Source organism: Nylanderia fulva, unplaced genomic scaffold (genome assembly GCF_048542155.1).
Source record: "Nylanderia fulva isolate GAGA-0341 unplaced genomic scaffold, ASM4854215v1 Scaffold6, whole genome shotgun sequence".
In the NCBI taxonomy this organism is placed as follows: Eukaryota; Metazoa; Arthropoda; class Insecta; order Hymenoptera; family Formicidae; genus Nylanderia; species Nylanderia fulva.
In genome coordinates, this window is record NW_028190698.1 from 2,643,982 (window position 1) to 2,669,202 (window position 25,221).

Below are 25,221 nucleotides of genomic sequence, written 5' to 3' on the forward strand. Positions count from 1 at the left end.
AAAGACTCGACTATGAATACCGACAAGTTTCGGTACATTTTATCAGTTCGCATTATCAATGGTATACAAAAAAAAAAAAAAGAAAAGAATAATTCTCTATAGAAATATTCGACGAGGAAAAAAATGTTTACACAATTTTTTTTATCGCTTCCGGTCTCGTAACTTGGAATGTCTGCTACAGGAAAACAGCCGCGTGCGTTGCACGTTATTCATCACGACCCAATGACCTGTTGATCCAGTCTAATCAGTCATGTCGAAGAGTCAGTGTCGAAGAGATATCCTCATGCATTACATTATACATGTATACGTCGTCCGTTCAATTCAAGCCGAGCGAATCTCGGCGCATCATCGTCGTCTATTGTAATACCCGTGTCCCACTTATTCCCAATGAGTTTCGACTGAGAAACGTCAGCGCGAACTGTCATGCAAAAACACGACGACGCATTATCCGGCACGTATAATTCGCGAAGATATTCGCCGTCTCGGTCGCGAACCTTGCCCTTCCTTCGCAGTTTCCTCTCTTCATCCCTTCCCATCCATAGGCGTCCACAAGATTTTTTCCAGGGGGGCATGATTAAAATTTTTATTTTTTTTTTTTAATTTAATTCTTTTATTATCATTTTTTTATATTATATATTATATTATTTTTTATCTTATATATTATTTTATATCATACATTATTATTTATTATATATATTATTATTATTATTATATGTATATTCTATATTATATATATTACAAAAATTTATATTATATATTATAAAACATTTATGCATTATTAAAAATGGAAAAGAATACTAGTGTTTATTCAGAAGGATATTTTTATCGATTCCAAGCGCGTTCGGACTCACTCAGCTCTTGCCGCCAATAAGCGGCTGACAATAGAATAATATAAGACGCAGCGCGCCGCGACGGGAGCGCATTCGCCCGCGAGAGCTCGGCCGCGCATGTTGACACGTGACGCGCCGCGAGAACCCACGTGATCGGACCCTCGCGACGAGCCGAGCCGACAGCCCTGCTGACCGAGCGGCCGACTTAACGGAACGGGAAGAGCCCGGAGCTTCAAAGCACGCAATCGAAAGTCGCTCGACGGCGGCGAACGACCGGAATTTTCACCGAGAGCCGCCGAGTTTCACTTCTAACCTGAATACGACGGTATCCGAGCGCGCGCGCGCGCGAACTTGACAGTGTGTACAGTGTACATGTGTGTACATACGTCCGTCTCTTCTCACACCAGCCGCGACTCCGTGGCCCGGTAGACGTTGCCCCGAGGTACTGTGTTGTATACATACATATACGTGATTGGAAGACGTCTCGCTCCGGATATCCTCCTGGAATTTCTCCGCGAGCTCGTCATTTCGATATTCACTCGCTTCCTCCTTTCCAGGTGATTACATAAACCTTCCTCTGCGAGAGAGAGAAAAGCGTCGTTAATTCAAAAAAAAAAAAAAAAAAAAGAAAGAAAGATGTGGCCGAAGGACGTCGGCATCCGGGCGCTGGAGGTGTACTTTCCGGCGCAGTACGTGGAGCAGACGGATCTGGAGGCGTTCGACGGCGTCTCCGCGGGCAAGTACACCATCGGACTCGGTCAGTCGCGGATGGGCTTCTGCAACGACCGCGAGGACATCAACTCGCTGTGCCTGACGGTGACGCAGCGTCTCCTGGAGCGGCACGGCATCGAGCCCCGGGAGATCGGGCGACTCGAGGTAGGCACCGAGACCATCATCGACAAGAGCAAGTCGGTCAAGTCCGTGCTGATGCAGCTGTTCGAGCCGTACGGCTGCACCGACATCGAGGGCGCGGACACGACGAACGCCTGCTACGGCGGCACTGCCGCTCTCTTCAACGCCGTCTCCTGGGTGGAGAGCAGCTCCTGGGACGGGAGATTCGCTCTGGTCGTGGCGGCTGACAGCGCCGTCTACGCGGAGGGCAGCGCCAGACCAACCGGAGGCGCGGGTGCCATCGCCATCCTGGTGGGTCCGGAAGCTCCTCTGGTGTTCGACCGCGGCCTCCGGGCGTCCTGCATGCGACACGCCTACGACTTCTACAAGCCGGACCTGCGCTCTCTGTACCCGGTCGTCGACGGCAAGCTGTCGATCAAGTGCTACCTGAGCGCCCTGGACAGCTGTTACCAAGTGTACTGCGACAAGGTCCAGAAGAAGGGCGGCGACAAGCAGCCGGTGACAGTTGGCCAGCTTCGACGCCTTCCTCTTCCACTCGCCTTACTGCAAACTGGTGCAAAAGTCCTTCAGCCGACTGGCCTTCGTCGACTTTCTCAACGCTCCGAAGGATCAGGCCCTCGAGGAGCGTTACAAGGACGCGGCGAGGTTCCACGCGGCCAAACTCGAGGACACCTACTTCGACCGGGACATCGAGAAGGCGTTCATGCAGCTGAGCAAGGCGGACTTCGAGCGGAAGACCCGACCCAGTTTATTGATAGCGAACCAAGTCGGGAATATGTACACCCCGTCCGTTTACTCCGGACTGGTCTCTCTCCTCATCTCGAAGCCGATCGGCGAACTGGCCGGGAACAAGATCGGCGTGTTCTCTTACGGCTCGGGCCTCTGTTCCAGCATGTACTCGTTAACGGTCACGAGGGACACTCAGGACGGTTCCGGTCTGTCCAAGATCATCGCCGCTCTCTCGTACGTCAAGCCGCAGCTCGAGGGACGTCACTGCGTCTCCCCGGCGGACTACACCAGGGTGTTGACGTTGAGGGAAGAGAACTGTCACGTTGTGCCATTCACCCCGGAGAGCAGTATAGACGACCTGTTTCCGGGAACGTATTACCTGGTCCAGATCGACGAGAAGTACAGGAGGACTTATAAGAGAGTATGAGAGCGGCGTGTTAGGCTTCAAGGTTTAGGGATTATTTATAGTCAATTTTTCTTCCCGAGAGTATCGAAGTATGTGTAAAAATAAAAGGGCAGGGTTTGCTTCATTCTACAAGTTCTAATTGATATTCTAAGTAACAGCGATTGTAATCATATAGACTCCTGGATCCTCTTCGCGGTCATGTTGGATTGTGACGAGCCAGGAGCCTTCCCAGCAAACACCGATATATAATTACATTGCTACAATAAAACGGAATATAACAGGTAATATAACGTGTACGTTACATGTAACATCCATGTTAGTTGTAATTTCTTACTCATAGATGTAACATTTTAATATAACATATATTACATTGTAGTTATATTGTAATTATATCCCAAGATAGCACTGACTTATCAATACATCAATGTGCTATTTGGTATATAATTACAATATAACTACAATGTAATATATGTTATATTAAATAGTTACATCTATGGAAAATTACAACTAACATGGATGTTACATGTAACGTACACGTTATATTACCTGTTATATTCCGTTTTATTATAACAATGTAACAATTATATATCGGTGTTTGCTGGATTGCTGGATGAAAAACGTATCAAAAAATTCATCCAGCCCGAGTCTTCCTGATATCAGTGGCGCCGACCTTGGGGGGGGCAGAGCCCTTTTTGCATGTTTACGATGAAAAAAGATTTTAACACACATCTTTGACCTATATTTTGACTTTTTACATATTTCCATCCCCCATCTCTCGATCGATATAGCGACCTATGATAATGATAAAATAGCATCGATCATGTAATATTTTTTAAGTATAATTAAAACAGAGCTTGTTTATATATCTATCATATATGTTTATCTCACGTAGATACAAAGCGTGTTGGTACGAGGAATCTCTTAGAAGGCGCTCTCCTTTATATAATTTAAATTGACAATATTTTAACAAACAAAATTATATCCGCGCATTTCTTGTTCGCTCTAATTTACGCAGTGTAACTTTTAACGCAACGTCAATCGTTCCTTACATCGTCAATTACGCGAATGCTTTCAAATATAATCTATAATTCGCCTTATTCATGTTGTAAGTAGTTTGTTAATATTTAAATAGATGCATTTTTTTTTGTATAATCAATGACATATTTGCATTGACGTAAGAAGCAGCATTACGCAAAAAGTGCCTTATACAGACTGCTCTTATATACAAGAGATATAAAAAAATAGATTCGAGAAATTTTTGATACATTTGTCTGCTTGTATGCTATTTTCAGCCCGTTTAAGGAATGTATAAGTTGATAGACATGTCATTTCATCTTGGACATACTGACATTTTGACATTTAAGATTCCAGGCTGATAAATTTACTACAGTATAAAGCAGGCTGATTTAATGCAATTTAATTTATTTAAATGATATATTATTGCAATATATATAATAAATTATAATATATTAGAATAAATAATATAATAAAATTACACACACACACACATATATATATATTATAATTCTTTAAAGGAAGATTAATTTTCTCCGATTTACATATATGTTTATTTTTTTATATGCAATTTTTTTAAGTATCTATACGCGAATATGTCGGGCAGAATTATGTCTTCTCTACCTCGTTTTACTTTGTTATTTTATACGCCTGTTAAATCTGCAACGAAATGTTATCTTAACATGATAAAGCCAAATAATCAGTTAGTATTCTATAGATATATATATCTGAGAATGTTTACACAACGCATGTATATATGGCCTTACAATTACATTTATAAATTATGATATATGACCTTACAACAATGTTATATTTATATATACGTATATGCTAGTCACATATAGCATGTTCGTTTACGCTAAAATAAAATTTTCTAAATTATTAATTTACATTTTCATATCAGCCGAGTGATAATTATATTGATATTTACCCTGAATGCAACAAAGGAATTGAGACTCCGGGACGAGAGTCAATAGTATGCAAATAAATAACAATAAAAAATAAATATACTCTTTGCTCAAAAAATATAATCTCATAGAAATCGACAATTAGAATCGCTGTTCATTGTGATAAACATCTTTTTAATATGCAATTTGTCGAGAAATAATTTATGTGTAAAATAATATAAATAATTTTGTGAAATCAATCGCGTATTGTTTATTATTAATGTATGAGAAAGCTGAAATCAATCGATTAATTGACAGCGATCAAGTTTCTACTAGATTTGCTATAAGTACAAAACAAGCTTTATTTATTACGAATTATAGAACTTGGACAGTATGATACACTATGTTTTAAATGTATCAATATAATAAAGTTCGCCATGAAAATCAACAAAGCTGTTATACTGCATACCCATGTGTATTTTTTAGTAAAAAATACTTTCCAGTTGTACTATATATATATATAAAATATAATAGAGTTTTAATTATTTCACATGCCAGTTCTTTTTACACCATTACTTTATATATTATTTCAGCACAGAATTAAAATATTAAATTGTGATATGAATTTGCATCTTACACAATTTTTTTCTCGCATATAATTCAAATGATAATTTTATGTAATTAACAGCAATGGAAGGATATGTATTGCTTTGTGTTGTTGTGAATTGGACAGATATTTTTGTTAAAAAGATGATATATTTATGTAAATTTATACAAAAATCTTAAATTATGAAGACAACTTTCGTACATTTTTGACAGTACCTATTTACGTGCAAGGTAATGAAGATTCGTCCTCCTGAATTACGTATATTGATATTACTTTCATATATAAAATAATAATTCCGATTTGCAAAGAGTATTACAATACGCACATACGTTTATGTGCAATGTGTTTTAAAAATATATATTACAATAATTTCTGTAAAGTATTGCTACATAGAGAGATTCGTAATATTTGCTCGTCTATAAATGTAATATAATTGTGTCCGCTTAGTCACAAAACGCGTTTTATTTGCATTTTCATAACTTTTTTTTTAGAGCTAATAAGTGCATTCATGTAAATTGAAAGTTTAAACTAACTCTAGCGTGAGATACGAGCTAAGAATGCGACTAAGGATTAATATTTACAATCTTAATTTGAACTTCTTGTTTCAAAGAACAAGAAGTTAAATCTTTGCATTCGTCATAACGCACATTCACGCAAATAAATAAAATAAATAAAGAACAAGAAAGAATTAAGTTACCATTCGCAATTTAAATCTCGATTGCACTTTGAATATGTCTGTGCGCTCATAATACAAAAATGTGTATTCACTACGAATATTTTAAGGCACAAGGATATCTAGAATTTCTTCAGGTCGCCGCAGTATTCGTGAAGTATCAATATGTATGAGCGTGTATATAAATTTGTACCTGTGTTGAATATAAAAATATATAAACGTGCTTTTTCTAAAACAACGAACTTCTATAGCAAGAAATTAACCATCTTATTTTAAGAATTATATCTTTTTTATCGTGAGATTCGTATCTTTTAGGAGTAGAAGAGCCAATGTCTGTTCTATTTCGTGTAAATAAAAGGAAATATCTTTTAAATATTTGGCATATATATCTATATAAACTTGTTTTATCTATATCGATAGAATGACATTGATTGTTCTAGTTTCTCTATTAATTTGTGCTACAGTTATAATAAGATAAAAGGCAGTAAAATTTTTATAAAAAGTTTATACAATATTTTTTATGTGCAAATAACTGTTTTGTATATTTATACTCTGATTACTAATTTGATGTTAGAAACAGTAAACTTATGTAAAAAATTTACATTGTACAAAACGTATTAACATATTACAACAGATATTACATTCGTTCGACTGCCTTTCATCTTATCAGAACGCGCGTGTGTTCTTTCATATCTCGGTCGTTCAGAAACAGTGCGCAACGATGGAAAAAAAAATATATGAACGGTTCAAAAGATTTTACAGCCTTTACAAGAAGACAACTCTCGTCCGGCACCGAGTTTCACTGCATCGTTCTCGCTCGCGCTAATCTGACGATTATCGTGTCGTCTCTAAAATGTGTAATTCATCCAGAAATAAGTAAAATAAAATAATACATTTAATTTGTAACAAAATCATAATATACTAAAAGGTAGATTTACCTTAAGTTCGGATGCCAGATAGAAAAAGATGGAGTCTATATTTGTGTTATCTTTGGCTGAGGTCTCCACTACGTGCAAAACTTCAGGCAGATATTCGCATAAAGCTTCAGCTTCTGCTTTTTCCACTTCACGCAGATTTTCCAAGTCACATTTATTTCCTGCAAAATGAGAAATGATAAAGATTAAATGGTAATAGAGATGTTACAGTATGATGATTGTTGTAATGCATGTAAAAATGATCATACCAACTAATACTAATAGTACATGCGATGACGAATACCTCCGGACTTCTTCCACCCAACGTTGTAAACTTAAAAATGTTGATCGCTTTGTAATATCGTAAACTACAATGTTCAACAAAACACTTTTAGAAAGATGCCATTTATTTTTCAATAGTAAGAGAGAAAAAATCTGTTTTCTTAATTTTATCTCAAAAAGCCAACAAAAATATATAAAATTAAAAAGATATATATAAGTTCTTATAAATTACTTATTGAAATAATTATTAAATTGTATAAATTGATTTTTTATGAAGATTAATAATACATATAAATCAGAAAATTATGTTTTTGTGTGGCTATGCATTACAATCTGTTTACATACCTACAATTACTCCATTTGCACATCTATAATAACTTTGAGTTATCGTTCGGAATCTTTCTTGTCCCGCAGTATCCCAAATTTGTAACTGTCAATAATAAAAGGTCAAACTTCAATAATCATCATCAAATTCAAGTAAATATGAACAGTCATATTGAGATTGTTTTATCTATAGATAAGAGTGTATCATGTTTCAATGATATTAGTTACAAGATATTTCATTGCAAGAGATGAGTTTCTTTAACATTTTGAAAGAAATATATTAGTAAGCTGAGAATTTAATTAAGAGTCTCAAATAAAAACAACGGTTTACTTAAAAGAACCCATGAACAATTCGACACTTGCATTTATATAATTCAAAAACGTTTTTTTCTTTCATTCAAATCAAAACAGTAAACAAAAAATAAGATATTGAGATATTAGTTACAAAATCTTTCATTGCAAGAGATGAGTTTCTTTAACACTTTTGAAGAAATATATTAGTAAGGTAAGAATTTAATTAAGTCTCAGATAAAACAGCGATTTGTCTAAAAGAACCCATAAACAATTTGACACTTGCATTTATATAATTGAAAAACATTTCTCTAACTCTTATTCAAATCAAAACAATAAACAAAAAACAAGACATTAAGTCGCCAAAAACATTTTCCCGCCAAAAAGTTGCCAATAAACTACATCTGCGAATTTAAGCAAAGATATCAACTGAGGCTGAGGCTAATCATCCAGATTGTATCCAAGGATATGACTAATTGTAAGTCCTAGTCTAGAAAGGATGATTTCAGATGATTTAAGCCCTAAGTTTTATGACACTAAGCTCTAATCTCTGAATCCTAAGCGAGTTGATCAACTCCCAAGTTAGAATTTGAGGCTTAGAAATCACCCTTTGTAGACCAGGACTCGAGGTTAAATTGGCGCGAAGGTTGAACGCTGGCACCTTGATCCTCTTGCCGTCTATAAGGACGGTCTTCATGATGAAGTCCACCCCGATGGTGTTGCCATGCCGTTCGACGAAGGTGCCGGACTTGAAGCGCTGGACCACGCAGGTCTTGCCCGTGCCGCAGTCGCCGATCAGGACGATCTTGAAGAGGTAGTCGAAGCCCTCGTCGTCGCTGGGGCTTGCCATCAGGTTGTCGGGGTCGCGACACGACATTCTCGCCAGGTCTCCCGGGATGACGAGAACGAGGATCGCGATGGACAGGCATTCGGGACCACTCTGCCAGCCTCTTCCTCTTCTACTACGTCGTCGTCGCTTGCTCGCCGCCTCCGCGAGCTTTTGCCTTCACCCAATTGCGTCTGATCGCCTCCATCTTGAATCATCTTTCCGCCTCGCTGCGATTCGCGTCGTCGGCGAATCCTGGAATAGATGACCCCTCTTTTTCTTCTCCTCTTCTCTCGTTTACTCTATTGTGTATTTTTTGAGAACTTTTGAAAAAATAGGGCCGTTTCCTCCCTCTTTTGTCTTTTAAGAAATTATAAAAAAAAAATATATATATATATATTAATAATTTATTTTGTGATGTTAAAACAAGGAGCAGTCTTATACATGTTCTAAACTGTGAATTTTTATTTTGCACATTTAAAATGAGAATGGAAGTTGAGTCTATGAGATATACATTTCTAACTACTATTTTATAATATTGTTTCTTAATTTATACAAAAGAAAATGTTGTTCTTTGCATAAAAAAATAAAGATTACATTGGCATGTGTTTTAATGGATTTTTCTATTTCTTTTGAATAATTTCGAAAATTAATCATACATTTGTTTATTAACAATTCTTAATGATACAACTATGATATCAGAAAACGCAAGAAATGTCTTAACAATAATGTCCTAGAATTACTTTCCCGATGTGAACTTTGACAGGCCTTCCAGCAAGCTGACATACGCTGTATGTTCATAGGATGTACTTAAATCGATAAGCTTATCCGCAAACTCGTTCGAGATGCCTTTCTCTTCGAGATAGTTCATCAGTAGATCGTACAGATACTGCAAAATAAACAGTGTAATATTTTATTTGTTATATTCATAAAAAACTGAATACATATAATTATAAATATAGTTATAGAAATGTTAAAATTTAAGACTAATTAATAAAAAATATTAACAGCAATTGAAGAAATTGAAGATAAAGCATGTCATATCGTTATTTGGACACATAATTCATAATGAGAAATCATGATATGTATATGTAATTAACGCCTCTCTTTATTTTAATTCCTGACTCGCGCACCGATTAATAATTCCTCACAGTAGTTAAGTAATCATCATATATTTTGTATTTAACTTGATTTTCAATATTGAATATTTGTTTTATATCAGATTAATTATCAATACACTTAATTATTAATAAGGATTATTTAAATTATAAGTATTAAAGAGTGGATATTATAAGTATTAAGGTGTGGTCTCATAATACTTACACCATCGAGAATCTCACCAGCCACAGAGTAGACTCTCTCACTGTGTTCTCCCTCGTACAGTGTGATTTCATCGATGCCAAATATGTCATCTGCAATAAAATATATATTTATAGAAGTATATAGTGTTAAAAAACCAGGAAGGTAATTATGAAATATATATATATAATGAATTAAAATGTTACACTCTCAAGATTTTATCAGTAATATCAAATCATGATATATATGTACATGAAAGTGTCTTTATATTCCAAAGAATAATTATCAAAATGACTAAAGAAAAGTCATCCTGTACTCAACACTTTGGAATAAACAGAGTTATTAGTAGAGAATGTACATACTGTAGCTATCATCAGCGCCTGATGCACCAGGTTGGTTGTTAAAGGAACATGTGAAGCCCAGAGTTTGGTTGCCCCTAATTATATCTACTGTGAATGTTGGTTTGCTCTTCATTTCACCTATCTCCACGTCATCCTGACGAGGATCAACATCGCCATCACTGTCAGCATCTACCGTATGATTCACATTGAAGGAAATATGAATTCTGAAAAGAAATGGTATAATTCAAATGAGTTTATATTGTAAATCTGACAATTTTATATATATATATAAAAATATATATAATATATAAATATATATAATAAAGTCTTACGTATCATTAGCATCTTTCTTTTCCAGACTAACTTCTGCACCATTGAGAGATACTGAGAATCCATCTAGTGTTGTCGGAATTGTCTTTAATTTCTGTGCCTTCTTCTCGGCTACTATTTCTTCCGCAAGAAATTCCACTAATTCTTTCTCCGCTAATAAAATATGAATATCAAAATTGTGGTTATTAAAATGTATCATATATGTATATACTGTTTTCCTTTTTAATTTAAATATTTTTTTAAAATTTAAATATTGATATTTCTGTGTCAAACAAAATAAATATTTATTGGTACACTTTTTTAATTGTACTTATTGTTAGACATGATTGAATTGTGCAATGCGCAATGCAAATTTAAATTCTAAAAATAATGCAAGAAACTGATTGTGAGAAATAACCAGTTGTTGATATCCCAAATATTTAAATTAAAAAGAAAAACAGTATATACATATATAATACATTTCAATAACCACAATTGTTGAATTCATTCTAATATAAAAAAAAAAAATTCGTATGATTAATTTAATTTATATAAACGTTCCTCTTATATTTTATATTATATATGTATATTTTTGTTGCAACTTATTCGCAACGCGGTAAACATGGACGACCAGGTCCGCAAAAATTAACCTTGCGATTAAGGCGAGATTTATTCAACATCATCATCGGCGAGTCGTTACCTTTCGTGTGGGATCTGCTGTAGCACCTGCGGGAGTCCTGGAGCTTGAACGAGGAGACGAGCGGCGCGACTTCGCCGGTTTGCCGACGTGCGCACATGTTCCACAACGCCCTGGCGGGTTGACCGGCACCGGACGAGGACGTCGTCGTCGTCGTCGTCGTCGACGTGAGTACGCTGCGCAGGGTCGAAGCACGTAACGCGTTCCTCACTATGCCGTTCATTTTGACAGGTGAAATCTGACGTAAGGGTCGAAGAGGCGAGAAAAGAGAACCGATGCGACGACGACGAGACGAGATCCTACGGCACGAGGCAGTCCAGATATGATTGCGTCACGCGATAGTTCGCGGCTCGACCCCAGTCGACTTCCGGTTCGGGAGCACGCGCGACTTCCGGCGCGAAAGCGCCCTTTCTTCAGCCGGATTTGCATGGAATGGGTCGTTTCAAAAGCGATTGATCGATCGGAATAAAAACATTTTTCGATGAGATTAGAGGAATAATATATAATTAATATAATTGTAATATATTAATTAATATTATATTTTTTTTACAATCTTATTTTATATTATTTTACATTTAAACACGGCTTTTATTGGTCGGATCATCCCTAATACTTTTAAGCTACTGCGCATAGTGCGCAACTGTGAGTATATGTTCTGCAAAAATCTGTGCTCGGACTTTTACATTATATTATAAAAATAAATTTATATTATAATTTGTATTATAAAAATAAATTTATATTATAAAAATTTGTATTATAAAAATAAATTTATATTATAAAAATAAAAATTAAAAATAAAATTTTGTGGGTTGATTGTGTCATATGAACAGGCCTTAAGGAAACGACATCTTTTGTAGCTAGTTGCGGAACGCAGCCTTGTGATTGTGATTGCATTATTCGGCGGGAAGCTCAGACCAGAAGCTGGTATTCGGCCATCGTGACAGAAGAAAGGCGTAATATCGAAATATAATTGTCGGATTCAAATAATTTGCAATTATGTACAAGTTAACGGAAGGAGCCTTAGAAGTAAGTTTGTCGGGGATGTTATTTACGTAGAATATTATCTAACATTGTAATTTTCGATCGTTTCAGAAAATCATGAGAGGCGTAGATGTGGAAAAACCGATACTTCAAATGTTGGTGAGGATAATTGTTAAATAAACGCAATGGATAGCTTGACAGATCTAATTTCTCGTAATTTTTGATCCGCGAAGCAGTATTGTTTAAAAAACAAATCGTAAAAAATATCTTAGAAGTGTAAATGTTGCTCTTATATATAGCATCTTGTTAACAAGGTCATGACAGTTGCATTTCCGTTGTTTTTGTGGGTCTGTTGTTAGGAAAATTATATACTTTCATAAAGCATGAACATATTCTGCTTTATTCTTAAGGGAATCCTAAGCGTCATTGAGAAGTCTGTTCTTTTTTATCAACAAAATTTGGGGTTAGATAAACGATAAATCTATTGGTTATACAGATTGTTTTTTATCTGAAATTGAAATGCTTCGCTTTTTGTTAATATTGATACTTTAATTTGTACAGGAAAAAGATTTATTAATCTATATAGTCTCATATATCTTTTTCCTGTACAAATTAAAGTATTAATATCAATAAAGCGTGAAGCGTTCTAATTTCAGGTAAAAAACAATCCATATGGCCAATAAATAGATTTATAGTGATTTAACTTCATATTTTGTCGATTAAAAAGAGAAAAATCAACAGACTTCTTAAAGACGTTTAGGATCATCTTTAAAATTCAGAAAAATTGATGTTACATGGTTAGATTTCTACTTCCTAGTTTTATGGAATATTTATCTTAATTGTCTCTACAGGGTTACAAAAAACTACCAAAATCTGTGAATAAAGATGGTACTCCTGGTTGTGATCGATACAGATTACTCGTATCTGATGGACAGAAATTCAACTCATTTACAATGCTGGCTACCCAATTAAACAATCTCATAACCGATGACATTCTGACTGAATATGCAATCTGCAAAGTAACAAACTATCATCTGTCTACGGTGAACAATGGTGGCAAGGAAAAGTATTTATCGCATATTTTTTATGCATTAAAGTACAAGTAGTATAAAAGTCAAGCATACATTTCTATTTGTTTTATTAGACGCGTGATATTAATAATGGGTATCGAGGTGACAGTTCCTGGCCGCACAGTTGGATGTAAGATAGGTGATCCAACTAACATAGACAACAAATCAGAGTCTGAGCCAACTACATCTAATACAAATACAGCCTCGACTAATGGACGTTATCAAACTAGTAAATACTATTTATTTTGTCAATTGTATTTGAGAATAATTTCTAATTATATTTTATCTTTTGTGACACTTTTATTATTGAATATAAAATTTGTTTTGCTTGCGATAGATGGTGCAGCTCAGAAAAATACTTCAAATAATTCCTTTTCATCTGATATATGTACTACACCAATTGCGGCATTAAGTCCTTATCAAAACAGGTAAGAATATGAAATCAAGATTAAAATATATTTATAGGTATTATGTGAAGGGAAGAAACTAATAAAATTTTGCATCTTTAGATGGGTGATTAAGGTTCGTGTGACCAATAAATCTGCGATTAGAACATGGAGCAACTCTCGTGGAGAGGGTAAACTGTTCTCTATGGATTTAATTGATGAGAGCGGTGAGATTCGATGCACCGCGTTTAGAGATATGTGCGATAAATTCTATGATATGATAGAGGTATGTACATGCAATTACAATCAGTTTTTTTTTTTTTAAAGGTAAACTTGTGCAGAATATTTTATTTGTACAGATTGGAAACGTGTACTATATCTCACGATGCGCGCTGAAAGCGGCAAATAAACAGTTCAACTCATTAAAGAATGATTACGAGATGACAATGACCAACGATACAGAAATTGTGCCATGCCATGAGAACAGCGAAGACATACCGACGTTGCAGTTTAATTTCTGTGCCATAAGTCAGGTGGAAAACAAGGAGAAGAATGATATGATAGGTAAAAAAAGTGCTAATATATAATTAAACCTTAAACATTGATTTCTATTTTTTATATCGAAAGATGTTTAAAATATTCTGGTTACATTAAAGAATATATGATAAAAAACAATATCTGTTAAATTTATGAAATAAGATTGATACACTAAATTGATTAATTTGGAAATTGTAACACTGTATGTAAAATAATGTCGTGTTTGTTTGCAATAGACATTTTAGGCATTGTCACAACATTCAATGATGTGCAACATATAACACAGCGAAGTACTGGTCGAGAACTTGTAAAAAGAGACATTAATATCGTCGATGATAGTGGTGCGATGGTAAGCAATTGAGAGAGCACATTTTAACATTATGAACGAATAAACGAATTTCTTTTTATACGTCAGATAAGCGTCACACTTTGGGGTAAACAGGCCGAAGATTTTGATGGTTCCAATAATCCGATTATCGCTATTAAAGGAGCGCGCATCGGAGAATTCAACGGCGGAAAGAATTTGTCTCTTTTAAATTCATCCGTACTCGAAAAGGATCCGGATTTACCGGAAGCACATAGGTACATATATAAATACTAATTATATTAGATGTACGTCATGGTTTAAAAACGTTTTCTTTAGCGATAATTTTTTGTTAACATTGCAAACTATATAAATTTGTTGAGATCTTATTGCAATTCCTAAATTTTTCTTTTTAATTTAGAGTCTATTAAAATAGAATTAAATAGAATTAATAATAATAGAGTAGAAATGAAATAGAATTAAATTGAATAAAATAGAATCTATGCAAAGTTAACTGGAAAAACGATCTTATTCTCTACTAGTTTAAAGTTTTATTCACTCAACTTCTATAATTTTCAATTTTTTAATTAATTTTTTTAATTACATCTCATGATTTTCATCTTAACGTTTTTGAATTCTTTTAGGGATATGTTACTTTTATAACAGTTTTAAAAATAAAGTATAGTTTACAGGATGTAAACATCAAGATGTCCAACACAGGATGTTTGCATCCTGCAAACTATAGCTTATACAATATACATATGATAATAATAATAATAATAATAATTTTTATATAATACATTGCACATTTCAGATTGCGTGGATGGTATACTACAGTGGGTCATTCGGAGACCGCCAAATCGCTATCTAAAGCAGGTGGTAGTGGTGATTTCAATGCACCTTTATATACTTTCCAAGAAGCGACCGAAGCACGGTTGGGAGAGAAATTAAATCTCGCCGATGCTTTTACAGTTGTGGCCACTATCAATTTAATTCGCGTGGAAAATTCGATTTACAAGGCTTGTCCTGTAGAAAGTTGCAAGAAGAAGGTGAGTTATGTGCGAGATATATTTAAAATTATAAAGTAGGAATTCTTATTTTTCTCTTCACGATATTTCATATTTGTATTTATGTAGAGAACTGAGATTATAATTAAAAGACAAACTAAATACATTTTAGAGGCTAAATAAGATAATAGAATTAAATTTCTATTTTTTGAAACATTTTAAGCAACAACTTCCTTATTGTCATTATAATATTTTATACGAGAAAAAACATAATTTCTCGATAAAATTATATGTTTAATTTTATTAACTTAAATGTATTAACTATATATCTTTCTTAACATTTTATTAGATAACATTATAACTACATAATAATATAATAGATTTAATACGAATTACTATAAAGCGCTATTCAATTTCAGTTAATTGATCAATCTACTGGAATATTCAGATGCGAGAAGTGTAATAGAGATTATCCTAATTTTCTTTATCGCTTGTTAGCAAGTGTACGTATATTATATCCTTTATTATTTGAAAATATTTTTAGGAATCTTGATTCTTCAACGATTTCTTAATAATTTTCACAGATGAATATAGCGGATGCAACAGGCAATCGCTGGATAACCGCCTTCAACGAGGACGCTGAAAAGATATTAGGCATGTCGGCGCAAGAATTGGGAGAATTAAAGGAAAACGATAACGACGCCTATATGCAGAAATTCGCTGAGGCGAGCTTCAAGAGATTCACGTTCAGTTTGAGGGTGAGATCTGAAGTTTTTCAGGTAAGCGATTCAGTTTACTTTCAAGCAACGTTGAATAGTAACTAATTAATTAGTTAAAGTTTAAAAGTTAAAAAAAAGTTAATAACTTTTGCCTCATAATTTACAAAATTTAAAATAAGTTAATTTTTAATTTACACTGATTATTTTTTAAACTTAAACTTATTAACTTTTTTCCTAAGTTAAACATTTTTTATCCCTCAATGACATTATTTTTTTCTATAAAATCTTAAACATTGAATTGAATTTTTAAGAACGATTAAATTTTAATAAGAGCATCATTCTATGATGCATTCTTACAAGTATTATGATAATAAATAAAGATTTTATATACTATTGGTGTTTATTTTTTTCATAATTGTAATTACAAAGGAAAAAACATTTTTATATAAAAAATAATTTTTATTTTATTATTATTTTATATAAATAAAAAAAAATTAACTTTTAATTTAACTGAATTAATTTAATCTTATCTCAATTTTAACTGTGTTACTTGTTTGTTCATGCAACTTTTTATTAACATAAACTAAATTAATTTTATAAGTTACTTTAAGCCATTAACTTTTAACTTAGTTTTAAAATATAATTAACTTATTCAACCCTGTTTCCGAAATTACTAAATTTTAATTGTGATGCAGCAGTTTTTTTCTTTCTTTAACATTGACAAGTTTCATTGTTCAAGATGATTATTTTAACACAAACTTGATTTTTCATTTTCTGATAATTTCTATATTTTATAGGATGAAATGAGAGTGAAACACACCTGTGCATCGGTCGCTCCGCTAAATTACAAGACTCACTTGACACATCTGATAGATAGAGTTTCTAAGCTGGTGCATATCGAGAAATTGGAATCCAACTGAATAAGATCTCATAAATTTTGATAATAAGTTAATAAGTTTATGTGTTAAATTTGTAGATTATAATAATCTTAGATATTATTCTATATTTTTATACAGACTAGCGTTTATCAAATTTCATTTAAATCGTGCCCATTATGCAATGAAACATCTTCAATATATAAGTGAAGACAATTTGAGTACATTACAAGTACATTGAATTAAATTGCTTTAGCATTGCATTAATAATGTTACAACACATATTTATTTTCAATATTATTATCAATATTTTTCTAAAATGTTGTAATTTAAGTATTAAGAGTGTTGCACGATTGTTTATTTTGTCCACAGCTCGTCTTACAAAATAAATGTCTAATTTATACATTATTTACTAATATAACTTTTAAAAAAATACCAAATCTCAGAATATCACTTTCCTTTTGTCCACAAAAAGATTCTAGAACACTCAGAATTATTTTTGATCAGCAAAACAATTGTATAATATTTATTGTAAAACACTTGTGCCGTAAATATATAAACGCATATGTTCCGGCATGTGTTCGAGGTCAAGCACGAATCGTCGAATATAAAGCGAGTTCTTACCAGAGTGAGACGTCAGTAACAGCTTGTGACAAAATTGATTGATCTTGAATACCAGAGGACGGCTCCATTCATCGCAATTGCTGAACTGGATTCGCGTCTCAGGACTTGGATTTGATTTATTGGAAGATATTGAAGGCCACCAAAGTTTATCTCTTGCATATGCAGCATCCAGTTTGAATTGCTTTGGAAACTAGTCAAATTTTTTAATATATTTGCTCAACTCCGTTTTTGTATTGTTTTGTGCAAGTTGATTTATGGCACTTTCGAATTAAACAATTGATTGCATAAAGTATCCATGAATCTAATTGGAATTTGATTTATTATACTATGTTTATAAATTAATGAAAAATTGTATTCTATGGATTTTTTAATTTTTGATAGCACAGAATTATGACGTTTATCGATGATATAAATTATTGAATTTGAATTCTTGATTCTGATAAAATCTTGTTATAAATTAACTTATAATTATTTTTAGGATCTCTTTGAGTTCATATCAAACTATCGGCTTGAAAAAAAAAATGAGACGGATCTTGGAGGAAAAACGTGTCGTGAACGACGTACAATACTTGATGGTTTATTATTTTGCCAAGAAGTAAAATACACAGGCATTTGTGTTATAATGATACCGCCGAGGAGAGAGAGACTTCTTTACCTCCTCCATTTCTTTATACGACGGTATCGTAAATACATCTAGCGACATTATAATCGGTACTAAAAAGAGAGAGAAGCTGGGTCTCGTCCCGTCTCTTTTCCCCGCTCTCTTATTTAATCAATAACTTTACAGTTTACAAATGTGTAACATTTTTTCCCATCTCGCTCTCGTATCATTAGCTCGTCGCAGCTTTATTTTTATTTATTTATTTTTTTTTTTTTAATTCCGTCGCCTTCGTTCTGTCATTCGGATTAGCTCGGAGTGCCTCGAAGACGACACCCTGCACGTCTTTGCACGGTGGTCCCAGGTATATTTGTCTCTCTCGCACTCGCATTTTTCGCGCTAAGTACACGAAGAGGTGGCACTTCGCACCTCACGTTTCGTCCGAGGTAGGAACCGATCGACGGAACGAGTTCCAATCGACTTATATATATTATATACTTTAGATTTATTAATCGTAATCGTCTAGGATCTTTAAGATTAAAAATCTCTCGACGATCGAAACTACGAGTGCTACCTTTATTTAGAGATTTTTTTTTTTTTTTTTTTTTTTTTAAGATCATCGATATATTTAACGATGTTAAAAAGGGGAAACGTAATTAATTACGTGTGATAATTGAAAAAGAAAAGTGTGCGAAATTTTAAATTTTAAAATCGATGGAAATATATTGGAAATTGAAATTCGATCTCGTGCCACCGCGTCGATTCCCAAAAGTTTGATCGCCTCTTTATAGTATCGCAGATCGAGGCCGCGTATCACATTGCCGGCAGTTCCGCTGGAGCTCTTTCGATCTCCGCTATAAACGTTTAACATCGAGGTACAATTGTCGCTTAGGAGGTATGGAATTGCTCCATATTAGATTCGTGTAAGGAGTATTTCCGGATTTGTCGAAACGTTCCCAGAGCTACTCTCTGAATGCGCCAATCATCATCATTAATTTTTATCAAAACAGAATGTCTACTCCAAAATCTCTAAATCTTTGTAAAAAGAATCCCGGAAAATTTCTTGATTTTTTAAATATTTGTTTTCAAACTTCCAGATAAGATCGAGTAAGTTTTAGATGCAATTTTGAAAATTGAATTTATTTATATTGTGCGTGCTTTTATCGAATCGATATGTCGATATCGAAGATTGAAAAATAAAGCTTTTTTATTTGCATTTTTGCATCCTTTTATTATCAGGAATTAACTTTGTTATAGTTACAAATTTTAATGATTGATTGCTAAAAGTTCGCAGTATAATACAAAATTAGTTTTGCTCTTTTGAGAAATTTTTTAAAAAATTCCCTGAGATAAAATTTCATGAGATTTCTACTTTTACAAGATAAAAAATGAGTAGGCACCCTGTTAAATATATATATATCTCGAATAAATTTTAAAACAAAAATATTTTTTACGTCATTAAAATGACAGAAAAGTGTTCGACTAATTAATTAAAAAAATTTAATCTGCGAATTAAATCGAAAGATTTTGCTTAAAAGTTACATCTTGGAACCACCTTAGCACTTAATTTAATTTAATTTCAATCGCTGCAAAGACATTCGACAACCCCGGGAAACACCTGGTACATCCTTTTTACAATGAGCGGTAATTTTTTTATTTCGTAACTTCCGTAATTTTTCCCACTCTTCATGCACTTTTGCATTTCCTTTCATCGGGTTTACTCTCTCATCCCCCTCATTATTATTATTATTATTCTCTCGTTCGCGCGATCCGTATTTTCTCACATATACACACATACATCTCTCTTACCTCATTCTCCTCTCCTTCCGTTAATCTTTAAAATTATCGCTTGTGTGTGTCTACTCGTCTATCTACCTATTTCACCTAATTTGCCTGTCTATACATTATTTCTGTGTATGTGTGTGTGTGTGAGTAGATGTTTAAAATGTATACGCGTTACCACATAGACCTGTAGATTCGATATGACTTCAGGGGGTTGGGGGTTAATTAGGAGGGGGCTAAAGAAGGGGAGGGTGGGCCCTAATGGGGCGGACAATACTCGTAAAATAAGTACGTAATCTCGCAATACGCGGTGATAAACAGTAACGACGAAGTAACAAGTACAATATTGCTCGATCCCGTATTTATATATTTATATGGATATACATATATATATTTATATATATATTTTTTTTCATTTATATATATTTATATATATTTATATCTATGTATCGTTTGTTTATTTATAATATATATATATATATATATATATATATAATATGTAATAAAGATACTCTCTCTCTCTCTCTCTCTCTCTCTTTCACACACACTCTCTCTCTCTCTCTCTCGCTTGAGTAAAGCCTTTTTTCAACACTCGATTCTCGTTTACCAGGAGCTATTTAAGAAAGGGTCCACTGCGCTCGTTCTCTACACGGCTATGTATACATATGCATAAATATATGTATATATGTATGTGTGTGTGTATATATATATATATATAAATGCAAATAAATGACGTATGTATATCGCGTTATTATAAGCGAAAGATTTCTCGTCCGATTCGGAATCGATCTTCCCTCGAAAAAAAATCGAGGAATATATTTATTATCGCAGCGACTTTACGCATATTTCTTTGTGGTAAATGAAAATTTCGCACAATTGATCGAAAAATATAATTACGATATATAAATTACAATTATTCGAAAGCTCTATCGGCGCCTGTTGACACTTTCGTCGAGGAAAAATTCATTTCAAATTGCTCGAGGAATCTGTCATTCCATTAAAATGGAACAATAATAATGATAGAAATGAGAAGACACTTCTGTGTATATATATACGTCATCTATTTAAGAAGTATTTAAAATTTTTCTCGACGTAAGTGATCACTATAGGCCTAATGATCTCGCGTCGTAGCACAATTTCTCTCTATTTCTCTCACATACACGCACATTCGGATTTTTTATTTTTCGCTCTCTCTCTCTCTCTCTCTCTCTATTTCTCAAACTCTCGCGAACCCTTTCACTCCTCTTATAACACATGTTTCGTCCGGCGAAATGTCCAAAGGGCATTTTTTCTTCCTCCTCCTCTTCTTCGAGAGAAAGCAAAAGACAAGCAAAATCGAAAAGGCTACGCAGTATTTTTATTTGTGCTCGATCTTTCCTGGCCCAGCTCGAGAGAGATCGATATCCGACTCATCAATGTTTTCCTTCGAAGTTTACAAAAAACGGAGCGAAAACACCTAAAGGTTGATTAACAATTATCGACTTCCTCTATCTATCCTCCCCCTTTTACATTTCCAAGGCGCGTGCAGCTAAGAAGGGTAGTGCGAGATGCAATAAGGGATCCTCCGACCTGAAATTACTAGGACTTGGTTTAGCAGACGAATTAGCGCGGATTAGTAGTTTTTACAAAATTGTCGAGGAATACCTTAAACCCCGGAGAGGCGTCATATATATATATATATATATATATATATATATATATATTTATTATTCGTTAAATGTCAATAATAACAAGAGCGCGTTCTCGTAAAGAACCTTTTACTCGTCCTTGTTCTGTAATAAGAGCATCCCGTCAGGATCACGGCGGGATAATTCAGGGCCGCTGCAGGATAGGATCGAGGGATATCGATTCTCTCGTGCCTTGGCGGACTTTTCTTTCTTTTTTTTTTTTCCCTCTCCATACTCCTCGTACGATTTAACAAGGTAGGTACGTCGCCCTCGTGTAAATACAGTAATGTACAATCTTTCTTTTTTTTGGAGTTAAACCTTACTGTGATCTCGGCGCGATTGGCGCAAAAGGGGAGAATTGGGTGGGGGTGGGTGTGAGGGGGTGAGGAGGCAAAAAGGACATAGGGGGATAACACCTACGCTCTACGTTCGTCGAGTTTGTGAATCGAGTTTTTTTTTCTCTTTTTTCTTTTTAAAAACGACGACGAAAAAAGAAGACCTCGCTCTCTCTATCTACAGCTTCAGCGACTCCTATATACTTAATCGTGTGTGGCTGAACGCGTTCTCTTCGTTGCTTCGATTATTATATATCTCGGTATATATATATATATATATATATATATATATTATATATATTATATATATATTCTTCTTCATCTTCATCTTCTTCCTCTTCCTCGTCCTGCGTGTGCTCCTTCGTCCTCCGCACGCGATTCCACTACTCCCTTCCTCCTCCAAGTGTCATCACCGATCTTTCTTTCTTCCCGCGCTTTTCGCACGCGGATCCGGGTGGGAAGAGACACCCGGTACAATTCCGAAACGCTTTTTCGAGATTACTCGAGATTGAGTTCGAGAATATGTATGTGTATGCGTGTGTGTTTATATGTGTGTTTGCGTGTGTGATCGATCTTTATTTTTTTGCCATGGAAGGGAAAGGAAAGCAACGAGGTCCTTTCCCAAGTAGCAAACGTCATTTTGACGTCTAATCACGCCATTCCTCGCCATTTTGATATCTAATCACATCATCTTGACGTCTATCACGTCATTCCACGCCATTTTGACGTCTAATCACGCCATTCCACGCCATTTTGACGTCTAATCACGTCATTCCACGCCATTTTGACGTCTAATCACGTCATTCCACGCTATTTTGACGTTTAATCACGTCATTCCACGCCATTTTGACGTTTAATCACGTCATTCCACGTCATTTTGACGTCTAATCACGTCATTCCACGCCATTTTGACGTCTAATCACGCCATTCCACGTCATTTTGACGTCTAATCACGTCATTCCACGCTATTTTGACGTTTAATCACGTCATTCCACGCCATTTTGACGTTTAATCACGTCATTCCACGTCATTTTGACGTCTAATCACGTCATTCCACGTCATCTTGACGTCTAATCACGTCATTCTACGTCATTTTGACAGCTAATGACGTCATTCCACGTCGTTTTGACAGCTAATGACGTCATTCCACGTCATTTTGACGTTTAATCACGTCATTCCGTCGGTTTGATGTTTAATGATGTCATTCCACGTCATTTTGACGTATAATCACGTCAAAATGACGTATGTTTGCTATCTGGGTCGCGGGGAGAACTCGGGGAAATTCGAGAGAGGGAGATTAATAAGTATGTCGCTCTTCTCACGTGAGTAAAGATAAAGTATCGGCTATCCTTGAATATAGCTCTCGCGCGCAAGTTATATAATCGGAGAGCGATAAATAGATATATGTATAATATATATATGTATATATAATAATAACGAGATAATAAATAAAGCTAGCCTGTACAAGAGTACTAGGGATATATTTTTTTTCGTCAAAGGGAGAGATAAGTGTAATGATTTCTTTTGTACTTGTGATATACTGTTTTTCCTCCTTCCTCTGTTCTCCTTTCTCCTTTCGATATATGTAATTCCGCTCCAGGGTCTCGATTGAACCGAGAGAAAAATTAATTAGTCGCTGCACCGTTCGTGTGCATTAATTATTTAATCTCCAACATGTGTACGTGTATACGTATATATGTGTGAAGTATAACGAGATATATATAATATATATTTTTTTTCTTTCTAATTTAAAATTTACCATTAAAGTTAACGTTAATGTTTTGTCGGTAAAGAACGAAGCTGCTCGCTTTTTCAATTGGAGATTAAATTTCGCAGCTTCGCTTTTTTTTCTTTTTAAGCTACACGATATACTCGACATATTTCTACCACGTTAGAGAAAAATTCCATCGGCACTTTGTTGCGATCGGTACGATAAAGCTGCTGGTCTTAAATTAGAGATTTCTATTTTTAGTATATTCGGCTTTAAATTGCCGATTATTAGCCGATCACGAAGTATAATTTCGCCTCGAGGCTTCTCATTGGCGGATTATCATCCCCGCTGTCGTAAAAAAATCAAAGAGTCCAATGTTTCGGAGATTAAATTTCATTTCTGATTATATTTAACAAATTAAATTAATAATTAAAAAAATTAATACGTTAGGAATGTAATTGAAGTACACGCACGAATTTCTCAAACCAAAAATCAAATTCAATCTCCAAATTTATGACTCGATCTCGCGATATTTTGGACGCGTTAACCCTAAACTTGCAGCAGAAATTAAGGAAGTAAAATTCAAAGAATTGCAATATATTATGAAGGAGAAAGATATATAAAATATACAATAGTACACCAATATGACAACAAATTCAGCATTTATTTTTTACACAAGTTTTTTTCCTGAGCTGCATTGTTTTGTAAAGCAGATTATGCAATTATGATAATTATATATATATATACGCGCAAAAAGAAGAGACACCTCCACGACAATACAAATAAAACTCGTCTAAAAGATCAGAAGTCCATTTAAGTGATGACTTTTAAACATCCTAATACACATAAGAGAGTGTATACAATCCACACGATACTTATTTTAAAAAATTAAAGTAAAACCAAAAAATAATTCTGATTAACGGGGAAACAGAATTACGTATTTTTTTCTTTTTTTCTTTTTTTACAGAACTTAGTCAAGTTTAGGGTTAAGTATTTCGGCAACATTAAGTATATACCTCTCAAGCTTGTTTGGTCAAACTCGATATTTTTTTTTAGATGCAAATGAAGAGACAACGAACGAAACGCGAATAAGATAGACCGCTTGCAAACAATCGAGTGGACTGTCGAGTGTAAGTTGTGCTGATTGTTGGTGTCGGTGTTGTTGTTCTTGTATTGTTCTTGTTGTTGTTGTTGTTGTCGGTGGTGGTGGTGGTGGTGGAGGGTGATGGTAGTGATGCTCGTGGCGACCGACGTGGTGGTCGACTGTGAATGCGGCCGCTTTACTTGAGTAGCTGATGAGCTCGCTCGTTGGCCACCTGTATCCTCGTCTCGTTCGACTCGCCC

General features: G+C 34.5%; 5 protein-coding genes across 8 annotated transcripts in view; 2 read left to right on the forward strand and 3 right to left on the reverse strand.

The window, feature by feature from the left end:
• The first annotated feature begins 906 nt into the window (after positions 1-906).
• Hmgs (hydroxymethylglutaryl-CoA synthase) lies at positions 907-5,263 on the forward strand. Its single transcript, XM_029316831.2, is given in 3 exon segments — positions 907-1,272; positions 1,388-2,186; positions 2,188-5,263. Coding segments are annotated over 2 exon segments (1,371 nt in total). The 5' UTR covers positions 907-1,272; positions 1,388-1,466; the 3' UTR covers positions 2,839-5,263.
• Rab19 (RAS oncogene family member Rab19) lies at positions 4,084-8,870 on the reverse strand. 2 transcript variants are annotated; one of them, XM_029316843.2, is made up of 5 exons: positions 8,471-8,870; positions 7,540-7,624; positions 7,182-7,280; positions 6,937-7,094; positions 4,084-6,846 (listed from the first exon to the last, which is right to left on the reverse strand). In XM_029316843.2, exons 1-5 carry the CDS (start codon positions 8,684-8,686, stop codon positions 6,745-6,747), a joined length of 660 nt encoding a protein of 219 aa, XP_029172676.1. In that variant the 5' UTR covers positions 8,687-8,870; the 3' UTR covers positions 4,084-6,744. The 2 variants fall into 2 exon arrangements, with proteins under 2 accessions (XP_029172676.1, XP_029172684.1); XM_029316851.2 differs by lacking the exon at positions 7,182-7,280.
• A 369-nt stretch (positions 8,871-9,239) lies between these two features.
• Positions 9,240-11,616, reverse strand: P32 (complement C1q binding protein P32). The gene is made up of 5 exons (XM_029317682.2): positions 11,285-11,616; positions 10,608-10,758; positions 10,297-10,499; positions 9,959-10,047; positions 9,240-9,524 (listed from the first exon to the last, which is right to left on the reverse strand). The coding sequence occupies exons 1-5, from the start codon at positions 11,502-11,504 to the stop codon at positions 9,375-9,377; spliced, it is 813 nt and encodes a 270-aa protein (XP_029173515.2). The 5' UTR covers positions 11,505-11,616; the 3' UTR covers positions 9,240-9,374.
• A 537-nt stretch (positions 11,617-12,153) lies between these two features.
• On the forward strand, positions 12,154-17,758 carry RpA-70 (replication protein A 70). The gene is made up of 13 exons (XM_029318509.2): positions 12,154-12,307; positions 12,374-12,421; positions 13,114-13,328; positions 13,407-13,561; positions 13,670-13,760; positions 13,842-14,004; positions 14,078-14,282; positions 14,492-14,604; positions 14,671-14,837; positions 15,374-15,608; positions 15,986-16,069; positions 16,151-16,345; positions 17,083-17,758. Exons 1-13 carry the CDS (start codon positions 12,278-12,280, stop codon positions 17,203-17,205), a joined length of 1,824 nt encoding a protein of 607 aa, XP_029174342.1. The 5' UTR covers positions 12,154-12,277; the 3' UTR covers positions 17,206-17,758.
• A 587-nt stretch (positions 17,759-18,345) lies between these two features.
• The window catches only part of Snap25 (Synaptosomal-associated protein 25kDa), a 45,767-nt gene continuing 38,891 nt past the window's right edge, over positions 18,346-25,221 (reverse strand). For all 3 annotated transcript variants that reach the window (XM_029315914.2, XM_029315909.2, XM_029315901.2), the window contains exon 6: positions 18,346-25,220. In XM_029315914.2, the coding sequence (XP_029171747.1) occupies positions 25,158-25,220 (63 nt within the window). In that variant the 3' untranslated portion in view covers positions 18,346-25,157. The remainder of the gene's footprint in view (position 25,221) is intronic.

Excerpts from the sequence above, each read along its gene's own strand:
- Rab19 (XM_029316843.2), bottom strand. The coding sequence starts at position 8,686 with ATGTCGTGTCGCGACCCCGACAACCTGATGGCAAGCCCCAGCGACGAC. Across the intron at positions 7,281-7,539 it reads TGCAAATGGAGTAATTGTAG|TTTACGATATTACAAAGCGA; the intron begins GTATGTAAACAG and ends TGAACATTGTAG. Across the intron at positions 7,095-7,181 it reads TGTACTATTAGTATTAGTTG|GAAATAAATGTGACTTGGAA; the intron begins GTATGATCATTT and ends CTCATTTTGCAG.
- P32 (XM_029317682.2), bottom strand. The coding sequence starts at position 11,504 with ATGAACGGCATAGTGAGGAACGCGTTACGTGCTTCGACCCTGCGCAGC. Across the intron at positions 10,500-10,607 it reads AAGAAAGATGCTAATGATAC|AATTCATATTTCCTTCAATG; the intron begins GTAAGACTTTAT and ends ATTTCTTTTCAG. Across the intron at positions 10,048-10,296 it reads AGGCGCTGATGATAGCTACA|ATGACATATTTGGCATCGAT; the intron begins GTATGTACATTC and ends ATTTTATTGCAG.
- RpA-70 (XM_029318509.2), top strand. The coding sequence starts at position 12,278 with ATGTACAAGTTAACGGAAGGAGCCTTAGAA. Across the intron at positions 13,329-13,406 it reads AACAATGGTGGCAAGGAAAA|ACGCGTGATATTAATAATGG; the intron begins GTATTTATCGCA and ends TTGTTTTATTAG. Across the intron at positions 13,562-13,669 it reads TAATGGACGTTATCAAACTA|ATGGTGCAGCTCAGAAAAAT; the intron begins GTAAATACTATT and ends TGCTTGCGATAG.